We start from the raw sequence: 12,763 nt of genomic DNA on the forward strand, positions 1-12,763 counted from the left end.
AGTGACATTTAACTGAATAAGCGTCTTAAAACAAACACACACATGTAATCGGCTTAGAACCTCATCCTAATCCGCCATCTATGTTTGCCTAGGTTAGATACATTGTTTGTTAATCAACCCCGGCTAATAACTGATTAAATCACGTACATTCGGCCTAATACGCAATTCGTCTGTATCCACTAACACTTATCAGTTGTTGTCAGTTGCTTTCTATATTGTGTCAGTTATATCAGTTTTCTTCTGTTTTATTCTTGCTTTTGATGATTTATTACGGTGCGGGCCTGAACCCATAGGTCACGTATTGCACGGGGCCCAACGCCCCAAATCACCGAACACGAGGTCCAACGCCTCTTAACTCACCGAGCGCGTGCAACCCGAGTGCGAGATGGGATCTAGCCTCAATTCACCGTCACACTCCGAATACGGCCTAAGTGGAAGGCGGATTCGGATCGAGCGCGTGAAACGTATTTAGATATCACCCGGGAGCTCGATCGGTCCAACGGTTACAGTGGGAATTAATCGGTTCTCCTGCAAACCGTCGGTTCGATTGGACCCGACCCCCGGCTCCTTGAGCCCGCGTTGCCTTAATTTGTTTATCGGTTATTCAAAACACACGGTGAGCCGGAGTGGAATATTGGCCCAATGTAAACCGATCGGGATCCATTTATTTCATTCAGTTGTATTCTGCAATTATTCGAGTGTACGTTGTGAGGATCTTATTTGTACATTTATTCATATACTTGTAAGGATCCCCGATCGGTGAACAAGAGGTCCGAGTGTAGAATCGGTTAAGTTGGTCTATCATCACCAAAGGATGAGTAAGCTCGAATACTCGCGGTCTCGGTTCGCGCAGGGAATCGACCATCATGGTTCGATGAACTGTAACGCTAAGATAGCGAACCGATTCCTTGACTCACGAGCCTACTCATCCTTCGGATTCTTGGCCCAACTCAATCGATTCATCGAATTTACGGAGTTAAAACGGGCGAGTCGAGCACAACTCTAAATCACGTGGTAAATAAACAAAATGACAAGCCTAGCAAGCTAGAGTACCGAAAGGGCGTGCGGGATATAGGCCCGCACGTAATAGAACCCCCGAATTCGGAATTTTCGGTTCCGTACGACCATTGCCTTAGCATTTAGGTGTACCCCGTACCCCTAGACCCGGGTAACTTGCCGGCCCTCAACCTTCGGGTAGTAAAATGGCAAGTGGCGACTCCTTCTCACGTGCGTCCGTCGCGCATCCCCGGGAAGGTGGACACTCCCAAGCCGCGTTTGCTTAGGCGCGCGCATGCGTGCCCCGACGAGATTAAATTCGGGTGCGCACAATGACAAATATGCAATATATAGGTGAAGCTAATGAGCAATTAAGCAAAACAAAGCACCATTAGGGGCCTCATTAGCAAAAGTCGGTTGCCCTAATGAAGTTGAGGATGAATGTCATCCATGCATCTTGATGAAGAAGAGCCAAGAAGTATTAATGGAGATGGAGTTGATGGCTTTAGTGTTGAATTGAAAGACTAAGGATATTTTGGGCTTAGAGTGCATGAGAGGGAGAGAATGATGCCGAAATTGTTGGGGCAAGGGGCGGTTGCCCTAGGGTAGCCCGTGGGTCCCACGGCCCATGAGGAGAAATCGAGAGAAAGCTCGGGTCTCGATTGGTCGCGCATTCGAAGTTCGTGGTTCAAATTGAACGTCGAATTGTCGATATACGCGATAAAGTGGATTTAATGAGCCTAAGATTGGCATTTTTCGTGGAGAAATGCCCCAGGTCTATACGGGACTCGAAAGCCGGTTTTGCTCATTATAGGTGACCAGAGCGAAGTTGATTCCTTCTGACAGTGTATCTTGTGTATGCATCTTACGTTGGTCATTTTGACATGAATTGTCAGACAACGTGAACAATTGACCCTTAAGCCGATAATGCAAACGTGGAGCCGGAGATGTCCTAGGAGGTCGAAACTGGATTTCTCAGAATGCTTTATGAATTGCTTGGGCTCTTCGGAGATCGCTGTAATCTCTGTTTGTCGAGATCGGACCTCTAAGGACTTGAAAAGTATCTCTGAGACCTCTAAAGCACTGTTCGGGAGGTCTAGATGAGTTGTGTGATTTATTTCGACGATTCCACGTTGAGCCTTGGGAAGGCCAGCACTGTGTAAGGTAGGCGTCCGGCGTCAAGTTTCCGTAAAGAGGACCTCCGCATATGCATTTCCACTGAAAATGGCCATTTCTGCTCCTCGGAGGTTACGCGGGAAACTAAAAAGGGCTTTACTGTTTGTCTTGCCCAATTGCGAATGTCCGTTGGAGTTTTCAGGGCAATGCAGTATGAACTTCGTTTGTTGTAATTCCGTCAGACCAATCTCCGATTATGCGTTTTCGAAGAGGGGCATACCCGTTTTGTCACTCGGAAGTCATTTGAAGTGTTAGTGTGGCTTCCAAGAGACAATCTAAAGCACTACTCATGCTCTGTATGCTTGTGGGGCATGGCCGTATCTGACATTTGGAATTAACTTTTCTCTAGGAAATCGGCATTTTTGGACTTCCACTGAAAAGTTGCCTGTATACAGAAAGTTGTTATGTATAGAGCAGATGATTTGCAAAGTGCTTTTGAAGACACTTTTCATCTGTTTGGCAATGATGTGGATTTTTGGAGTCCAATATTGACTATTTTCTGACAGTCGAGCGAATTATCGAAAAATAGCACTGTTTATGTGAACTCTGGAAATGCCGGTTTTGAACGTTGTTGAGTTCTTTGGTCACTCTATTAGCTTCTGATGACCAAGGTCATTCTTCTGTCATGTGCATATGTCATCTGCTCAATTTTGCTGACTTGAGGTGAATAGTGATTTTCTTATTCAGTTAAGCCCATCAACTGTATCCACACTCGAGTCATAGCATTGTATGTTGTCAATGAGCATTGTTTGCTTGATGGACCAAAATGGGGTGCTAACAGCTTGCCCCTCTTTGGCTGGATGCTCGGATAGAGGATTCGGCTAAAGACATAAAGAAGAAACCCCGTTTTGGTTAGAGTGTTTGCTTTGACATCTCCCTTGACAATCCTTTCCTCACTCTTTGGATACATAGGGAATAGTATACCTAATGCAAAGAAAGAAGAAACAAAATAAGGCTTGGACAAGCTTTTGTAGAAAGTAAAGAAAAGATATATGAAGTCAACATATGCGGGAATATGAAACGGCATAAAAGGAAATATGCGAAAAGTACGCGGTTTGGAGGAAAGAGTACAAAGGTTAACGAAAAGTGCAAAGCTTAATGGAAGTCGCATGGTGAAAAACAATAGACAGGTTTTGCTAGACGCGTGGGTGAGCAGACCCAGCAAACTTGCGAAGCATAAAAGAAAGCTTGCACAGGTGAGCAGACCTGGCAAGGTTGCAAGAGGCATGAGCGAGTAGGCTCGGCGAACTTGCGAAACAGAAAAGTAAACTCGCACGGGTGAGCAGACCCGGTAAGATTGCAAGAGGCACGAATGAGCATGCTCGGTGAACTTGCGAAGCAGAAAAGTAAACTCGCACGGGTGAGAAAACCCGGCAAGGTTGCAAGAGGCACAAGCGAGCAGGCTCGGTGAACTTGCGAAGCAGAAAAGTAAACTCGCACGGGTGAGCAGACCTGGCAAGGTTGCAAGAGGCACGAGTGAGCAGGCTCGGCGAACTTGCGAAGCAGAAAAGTAAACTCGGAATTTTAATGCAAAGCCCAATGTAAATGCAAATGCTTGGGAATGGGATGAGGTGTGGAAGGAATCATTGTGATTCAATTTGAGCATTGTACTTGTCAACGGTGCAAGTGATGCTGTAACAGAATGCTTTGTTGCTCGTTGTCGGGTTGCAGTGCATTTGAATTTATTGGTTGATGCTTTGAAGACTTCTTCCTTGGATCGAGATCATCACCTTTGCGTAAGGCAGACATGTATCCATCAAAGGACGATACACTCCAGGACCCGTATTCCTTATCTATGTACATGAAGAGAGAAGCTAATAATTTTCGTCATTCGCATGCTATAGCTGTAATGAAGATGTACAAAGAAATCCAAGTAACAATGCTTCAGGGATTTTGGATTCTGTGACCATTTGAAGGGTGGCCGTGTCCCAGAAAACTTTGGGTCAAAAGAAAAGCTTTTTGCAGAACGGGGATGAGCTGTGGAATTTGCATTAAGGTAAAGGGAGGGATCTTTGGGATCCTCCAGATCAAGGATAGAACGATTCGACCTCGTGTTGAAAGGTGTCTCGTGCCCGGAGAGTCAAAGAGAGTTTGCTTGCGTCGTAGGCTGCCAAACCACTACTCGTTGTCGCTTCACACTGAGTGTAGTTATCATTTCGTGGTCGAGCTGCCAAAGGCCCCTAACTTTTTCCTAGGTCGCAAGACGCGTGACGACCTAGCGGGGTATTTTTTTATTTGACATTTCCCTTGTTTAGAGCTCACCGTTTGTTACGATTGCCCGTATTGGGTCTGATCGCACCTCTCGGTTCCTCTAACTTTTGCCTAGACCGCCCTTTTCGGGTTTTCAGCCTAACGAGGTTTTTGTTTTGTACTCTCCTTTTGCCACGGCCCTCCTTTTGCCTAGGCCGTGGCAAAGAGGTTTTCAACCTAGCGGGAAATTTATTCTTTTTCTCTCAAAAGTTCTGAGAAATGGAAAGAACATAAGAAGGGAGTGCAAGAGTTAACAGAAATGAAAGTGCCGAGGATTACGCGTGCAAAGAAAAACAAAAAGCAATGTGCATTGAGAAAACACCCGCAGTGGGATGAGAGAAACACCATCACGGATAGTATTTCTTAAGAGCATCAGCATTGACCGGAAGAGCGTTCTCGTTCCCGTCCATATCATTAAGAATGATTGCCCCTCCGTCGAAGACTTCCTTGACAATGAAGGGACCATCGTACTTGTAAGCAAATTTGCCCCGGGAATCTGGGGCGATGTGCAAGACTTTCCACAGGACGAGGTAGCCGGAGCTGAACTCGCAGGGACGAACTTTCTTGTTAAATGCTCGGGCCATTCTTTCTGATAGCACTGACTGTGGCAAAGTGCTGTTAGTCGCCTCTCATTGATGAGATTAAGCTGTTCATAGCGCTACTTCGCCCATTCTGCTTCCTTGAGCTTGTGCTCGGCAATGATCCTTATGGAGGGAATTTTCACTTCAACTGGAAGAACTGCTTCCATGCTGTAGACCAAAGAATACGGGGTTGCCCGGTAGACGAGCGGACGGATGTCCGGTATGCCAAGAGTGCAAACAGAAGCATCTCATGCCAGTCCTTGTAATTCACCATCATTTTTCTGATGATTTTCTTGATGTTTTTGTTTGCTGCCTCTACCGCACCATTCATTTGTGGACGATATGGAGAAGAGTTACGATGCAGGATCTTAAACCATGCACAGAGCTCGTCAATGAGTTTGTTGTTCAAGTTCTTGGCATTGTCTGTAATGAGAGTTGTAGGGACCCCGTAGCATGCAATGATGCCGTGCTTGAGGAAGCGTGCCACGGCCTTTGCAGTAACCGACACAAGAGTGATAGCTTCGATCCATTTAGTGAAGTAATCGATAGCTACCAGTATGAACAAGTGTCCGTTGGATGCTTTTGGATTGATGGGACCAATTACATCCATTCCCCACATTAAGAAGGGCCATGGAGTTGCCATTGGATGCAGTTCGTTGGGTGGGGCTTTGATCTGATTCGCGTAAACTTGGCACAGATGACAGTGCCTACATGCTTGACGCAGTTAGTTTCCATTGTGGACCAGAAGTAACCAAGTCGCATGAGCTTTTTAGCTAGCATGAGCCCGTTCATGTGTGGTCCGCAATTTCCTTCGTGTACTTCTTCCATGAGACGTTGTGCCTCATTTTTGTCGACACACCGTAGTAGTGTGGTGTTGAATGAACGGCAGTAGAGAGTCTCACCGCTCAGGAATTAATTTGCTGCAATTACCGAAGAGTTCTCTAGTCATGACGATCAGTGAAAGCAGGGAATTGGCCGGTTTGCAGCAAGTGCTTGATAACTGCATACCAAGGTTTGCCATGGACAGCGTTGATTACATTGCAATGGGCAGGGCCCTGAGCAATCCCGAATTCGAGGGGTTCGATGAGATTCTCTTTTGTAATGCTCACCATGGAAGGGAGCGTTGCGAGTGCATCGGCAAATTGGTTCTTCATGCGTGGTGCATATGTGAACGATACTTTCTCAAAGTTCTCCACTAACTCCTCAAGATATTCGTGCTACGGCACCAGCTTGGGATCCCTCTTCTTCTACTGTTTGAGCGTCTGAAAGATTGTGAGCATGGAATCTCCAAACACTTCGAGCTCCTTGACTTTAAGGTCGATTGCCACCTGCAAGCCGAGGATACATGCCTCGTACTCGGCTATGTTGTTGGTGCAAGGGAAGTCAATCTTCGCTGCAATCGGGAAATAGCGTCCTTCATGGGATATCAGCACTGCGCTAATACCCGACTCGGTAGAATTGACTGCACCATCGAAGTACATCTTCCATCCGGGGGTTTCCTCCTCATCATTCACTTGGAGGATCCCTTCGTCTGGAAAATTAGAGTTGATTGGTGAGTCATCAGCAATCGAAAACTCTGCCAGATGATCTGCTTTCGCTTGGCCCTTCACTGATGTGCGCGACACGTATTCGATGTCGTACTCCGTTAGTTGACAACGCCACTTCTCTATGTTCCTCATGGAGGATGGACTATCGAGCAGGTATTTCAGGGGATCCGTCTTGGACAACAAATGGATGGTGTGGTAGAGAGTGTACTGCCGGAGCCTTTGCAAGACCCACACAAGTGCGCAACACATTTTCTTTATTTCAGGGTAGTTAGACTCCCCCTCGGTGAACGTCTTACTCAAATAATAAATTGCTCGCTCTGCGTGTGTGGAATCATCCTTTTGTCCTAACATGCACCCGAGGGATTGTCGGCGTATTGTCAGGTACAAGATGAGAGGACGATTCGGTGTTGGTGGGACCAACACCAACGGCTGAATCGGATATGCCTTGACTGTATCAAAAGCTTTTTGACACTCGTTGTCCCACTCAACCGCTGCATTTTTGTGAAGCAGGCGGAAAAGCAGTTGGCATTTGTCTGTAAGATTTGCGATGAAGCGCGCAATGTAATTCAGCCTTCCCAAGAAACTCTTTATTTCGCATACTGTCGACGGAGGAGGCAACTCCATGATAGCCTTGACTTTATCGGGGTCGACCTCGATACCCTTCTTGCTAACTACAAACCCTAGCAGTTTCCCCGACTTGACGCAAAAGGTGCATTTTGCCGGGTTGAGTCAGAGCTTGTACTGCTTGAGACGCTCAAATAGTCGTGTGAGATTGACTAGATGATCTTCTCCTTCCTTAGACTTCGCGATCATGTCGTCAACGTAGACCTCAATCTCTTTATGCATCATGTAATGAAAGAGGGTGACCATTGCCCGCTGATAGGTTGTCCCAGCGTTTTTAAGACCGAAATGCATGACCTTGTAGCAGAATGTGCCCCACATCGTGATAAACGTGGTTTTGACTTTATCCTCCTCGGCCATCTGAATCTGATTGAATCCAGAGAAGCCGTCCATGAAGGAGAATTGAGTGTGACGCGCGGTGTTGTCCACCAAAACATCAATATGAGGCAGTGGGAAGTTATCATTTGGGCTAGCCCTGTTGAGGTCTCAGTAGTCGATGCAGACTCTGACTTTCCCATTCTTCTTCTCCACTGGAACAATGTTCGCTACCCATTTAGAGTAATTGCATACCTCCAAGAATCCCGCGTCTACCTGCTTGATGACCTCTTCCTTGATGCGTAGAAAAAAGTCGGCTCGTTGACGCCGCAAGTGCTGGCGCTTGGGCGGGAATCTTTCAGTGTTTAGTGGGAGGAAATGCTTTTCGATCGAGGGGTCTAGGCCTGGCATATCAGCGTAAGACCAAGCAAAGACTTCTTGATACTCTGTTAAGAATTCTATCATTCGGGCTCTTTATGCAGGGTCGAGTCCCGTCCCAATTCTGAGGGTGCGTGGTTCTTCTGCATTGCCTATGTTTATTTCTTCGGTTGGCTTGACGGAGGTGAGTTGGTGGTTTTCGAGACGATGCAAACTCTCCTCTATTTCGGGCACGTGATTGTCCTCGTCAAGCCCTTCCCCAAAGTATGTGGGTAGGGGCTTTTCGAGGTGTGTTTCGAGTGGATTCGAATCATTTCTTCCATGATTTAGATTCGATTGGAGCCTGGAAATAGAAGGAAATTGTTTCAGAAATTAACATGCTGGAAAAGAGAGCGAGAAAGAGGACTTAGATATGAGAATTCAAAAAGTGCATGTAGGGATTTCATTAACAAAGCCATAACAAAAATACCTCTTCTGTCACATGGCTTATGGCATTGCCGGCGTGCAGGTAACATTATATACAAGGATCATCTTACACATCAGCGACTACGGCTGAATAGCACGGGACTGCGGTCCAATTGTTCAGCTCCTCGTTCTCCTGTGCCCGGCGGATAGGAGTCCTGGAAGATGTCTCTTCGACGATAGCATAGACGTCTGAGAGTACAAAGGGCGCCTCAACCATATCCGAGAAGGAGTCCTCTGACTCGGTGGGTGCGTAATCGGATGTGCCTCCAACAATGAGTAGTGGCCCCGGGAAGAACTGCGAGAGGGGCGGAACTAGAATGCCCCTGGATAGCTTTTCGTAATGAGCTGCGAGGCGATAGAGATGCTTGCCGCGGCGTGCCTAAACGATCTCATGGCAGGAGGGGCAAAAGCCGAGTCCCCTCCTATTCCGATATTCCTCCACTTGAACAGGGTGAAGGATTCCTTATGCATGTGCTCCAAGGCCGGTTCCAGGGATGTTGTCGCTCCTCAACAGAACTTTCCCTATCATGCGATCGGCCCGAGATAGACCGACTTCTCCGTAGTCTCGGATCGCGGCGATGGTATCGAAAGAGTGGAAAGGGAGATTCTGGTCTTCGCCGATGCTAACATAGGGGACTGCTGTCTCTTTGTAGATCGCGTAGTCCTCTTCGCCGTTGACAGTGATGAGCTTGCCTTCGACAAAGAACTTCAACTTCTGATGTAGAGAGGAAGGAACAGCGCTAGCAGCATGGATCCAGGGTCTTCCTAGCAAGAGACTGAATGCATTGGGGATCTCGAGGATCTGGAAAGTGACGGAGAATGATCATGGTCCCACGTCGATAAGAAGATCGATTTCCCCGTTTACGTCTCTCCTTGAACCATCGAAGGCTCGAACAGTCGTCTTGCTCGCACGAATGCGGCTCATGTCCACATTCATCTGTTTCAACGTGGAGACGGGGCACACGTTAAGAGCCGAACCGTTGTTGATCATAACTCGACCGACGACGTGATTGTTGCACTTGCAGACAATGTGCAATGCCCGCAAGTGTCCCTGACCCTCTGAGGGAATTTCATCTTCGGAAAAGGAAATCTGATTCGAGAAGATAGAACTCACAGTCTCCTCGATCCTCTCTGGTGCAATCTCCTTCGGTACTTGTGCCACGGTGAGAACCTTCAGAAGAGCGTCCCGATGCGGTTCGGAACTTAGAAGCAATGCTAGCAGCGAGATGTAGGCCGGTGACTTGGCCATTTGTTCAACCACTTTGTACTTGCTCGTTTTAATCACTTTCATGAAGGCTTCAGCTTCCTCTTCTGATACCTTCTTCGTGAGAGTGGATGCGGCTCTCAAGTTATAACCAAGTGCGACAGCAGAAGTTTTCCCTTTGTCTACAAGCTCCGGACCTTGGTAAACTCTTCATGAACGCGTAATGCCCATTGCACTCATCTCCTGTTCAGCGTTGGCTACCTCACCCCCGTAATTCTAGGGAACTCGGCTGTCTTGATAGGGCTCTTTTGCAGGAACCTCGATCATGAACAGGGCGGATGCCACTGCTACTTCTGCGGGAACGTATTAGATGACAAATGGAGCCGGGGATTTGTGTGCTTCCTCCTCTTCTCCAATAGCGTATATATTGATCATGTTGATTGTGGGCCCTGAGCTTGACCTGTGATCAGGGAGAGGGTTTGCTCGCACATTCGGCGGCTTAACTTCGCTGAAGGAGATTCGCTTCGCGTCGATCATCTCCTGTATCTTCTCTCGGAGCTTCCAACAGTTGTCAGTTGTGTGACCTGGAGCACCCTGATGAAATTCACAACGGATGCTCTGATTCTGTATTGTTGGATCGAAGTTAGGATACGGAGCCTCCGATCGAATCATGTTCCTTGCTAGAAGTTGCCGATAAATGTGGGACAAAGAAGCAGGCAGAGGAACAAATTGTTTGCGCTGGCGAGATGGGGTAGCATTGCCCTGTTGAGCTTGCGAAGCAGGAGTCCGTTGCGCCGGCTGAGGAGGTCTCGAAGTCGGGGCTCTGCTCTGGACTGGGGCGTGTTGTTGTGATGGTGGCGGCTGAATGATGAGCGGCGGGGTTGGATAATACACCTGTTGTGGCTGGTAGGGTGGAACATAATGCACGAGGCCTGCATGTGCTTGAGGAGCCGAAGGTGCAGATGCATAGTTTACTGGAAATTACTACGAGGGTTGATGCCCCGAGTTGACAGCACTAACAGTGGCATCCTTGGTCCTTCTGGAAGTACTGACGGCTTGCTTCTTCGGTGCCTCCCCTTCTTTCTTGCTAGTCGGTCCCTCGATCCTCCCTAACTTGATACCCATATCGAGCTTCTTCTCGGCTTCAATAAGCTCGAATGGTATACACCTTTTAGCGTGGAATGAAACAGTTGAACTTGCTGGATCTCACTGATCGGAGGGATATGCTTCGCCGCTTTTCCCCTCCACTCTGTTGCGTAGGCTTCAAAAACCCGATTTTCCTTCATCTCCATGGTGCTCAGCTCCAGAAGTGTAGGCGGTGTCTCCGCACAGAAGCGATATTGATCGAGGAATTTCTGAGAGAGGTCCGCCCAAGTTAGGATGTCCTCTGCTTTTAGCGTCATGAACCAATCCAGTGCTGGTGCCATGAGACTGTCCTGGAATGTCTGAATTATGAATTCCTCGTAGTTCCAATACTGCAACATCTTGCTTTGATAGTGGCGGAGATGATGCCTTGGATCCTTGGTCCCGTCGTATCTCTTAAAGTCTGGAATTTTGATTTTCGAGGGCAACCGCATGCCCGGGAACAAGTTCCAGTTAAAGTCGCCATAATCAAGATGGGACGTGCCTGCTTGGAGGGCTCGGATGGTTTCCTCCATTCTCTTCATTCTTTTCTCCTGCTCATTTTCAAGAGGAATATTTATCGGTGGAGCTGTAGGAGCGGCATGAGTAAGTGTGCACGGTTCAGTGGGGGGATGTTTAGAGGTGGTGGAGCTTGGAAGGGGAAATTCATTTGGGGCTGTGGAGCTTGGAAGGAGAAATGGTCCGCCGTAAGAGCAGGAGCTTGTGCAAATACGACTGAAGGGATCGTTGGTGGTGGGACAGTGTAAATTGGAGGTTGAGCGGGTATGGTGAGCGGTGACAAAGTGAGCATTGCAGAATCCGTTGATAGGAACGCCGCGGGTGGCAAAGGCACTGATGTAGGAGCCAGTGGCGGTGGCAAAGGATCACTGACCGAATAGACTGCCGGCACATATGTCATTGCTGAAAAAGATACATCTTCGCTATCCGTAACATAAATAGGCGGGTCGACCGGATTCGGGTGCACGGTTGTCCTGCGCTCAGGAGACGGAGTGTAGCTTGACGAAGCTTGTTTCTGATCCCTAAGCATGGTCATGAGCTCTGTCATGTTGGTATTCATATTGGCATCTAGCTGATTAACCATCCCTTCGAGTGTAGTGAAACGCATAGGGTCAATGGCGTTGGATGGCGTCTGTGCCGAAGGAGGGAGGTGCGTTGGAAGAGCACCCGAATACGCCGTAGTTGCAGCGGGAGGTGGCATAACATGCGTGTCTTGTGGAGAGGAGTGTACCGACATTGGTGGCATGTCTTGCTCGGAGATAATGGGTTGTTGCTCTTCGGCCATTCTTCCGCGTGCACGAGTAGGATATCAATGTGATGCCAGTTGTTAATACCTGTATGTACAAGTGTATGAGTGTAATTGTTGTGCATTGGCTATCTTAAGAATATAAATGACAATGTATGTATGCATGAGATGCATGAGTTTGAAAATACTAATGCCATTACATCAGTTTGATTCATATTCCATAATTTACAAAGATAGTCTGTTTGAAAAGGAAACATAAACATTAAACCGACATTATTACATCCCGTAGCCGAGTGAGCGCTGTGCGGGTCCGATGCGGGGTAAAAGCGCTAACAAACTAAACCTAAGGATGGGAGACCTTGCACGCTTTCGCTCGCGTTCGGTCCAGCATAGCGCTCAAACGCTCTATCTCCTTGTCTTGGTTCGCTACGCATACGCGAGTCTAAGCCAACTCTCTCTGAAGCTCTCTATGATCAGTGAGTTTTGCACGAATATCCACAAGCTCGCAGCGGAGTCGATCTCGCTCCTCCCTGATGGACTGCAATTCCATGCGCATGGCTCCTTGGACTGAGCTCTCTGCGTCTAGAATGTCTGCTTGCGGTGCCTGCGGAATCTGTGGTATGCGTAACCGACGAACAGGTGCAAGTCCATGCGGATGGAATTGCACCACATATGCTGCAGTAGCTGAGAAAGCTCGCTCCTCGTCAGTGGGATGCTAAGGGAAGTAAAGCTCCTGAACGATGCGAGTGTCCCACAAGCGTCAAACCTCTCGAACTCGTAGAAATCTATCTGGAAGTGAAGCTGTCGTGTCTGCCCACATGAAGCAGTATGGAGCGCGATCTGC

The 12,763-nt window shown here is 47.9% G+C and overlaps 1 protein-coding gene across 1 annotated transcript; it reads right to left on the minus strand.

Annotated features, from left to right (window-relative positions):
- Window positions 1–11,232: 11,232 nt before the first annotated feature.
- LOC116193737 (WAS/WASL-interacting protein family member 3-like) lies at window positions 11,233–11,958 on the minus strand. The gene has a single exon (XM_031522482.1). The coding sequence runs from the start codon at window positions 11,956–11,958 to the stop codon at window positions 11,233–11,235; it is 726 nt and encodes a 241-aa protein (XP_031378342.1).
- Between the last annotated feature and the right edge of the window lie 805 nt (window positions 11,959–12,763).

This window comes from Punica granatum, chromosome 2 (assembly GCF_007655135.1).
Source record: "Punica granatum isolate Tunisia-2019 chromosome 2, ASM765513v2, whole genome shotgun sequence".
NCBI classification, from domain to species: Eukaryota; Viridiplantae; Streptophyta; class Magnoliopsida; order Myrtales; family Lythraceae; genus Punica; species Punica granatum.

Bases quoted from the DNA above. Each gene is read 5' to 3' on its own strand.
- LOC116193737 (XM_031522482.1), bottom strand. From the start codon at position 11,958: ATGGCCGAAGAGCAACAACCCATTATCTCCGAGCAAGACATGCCACCA.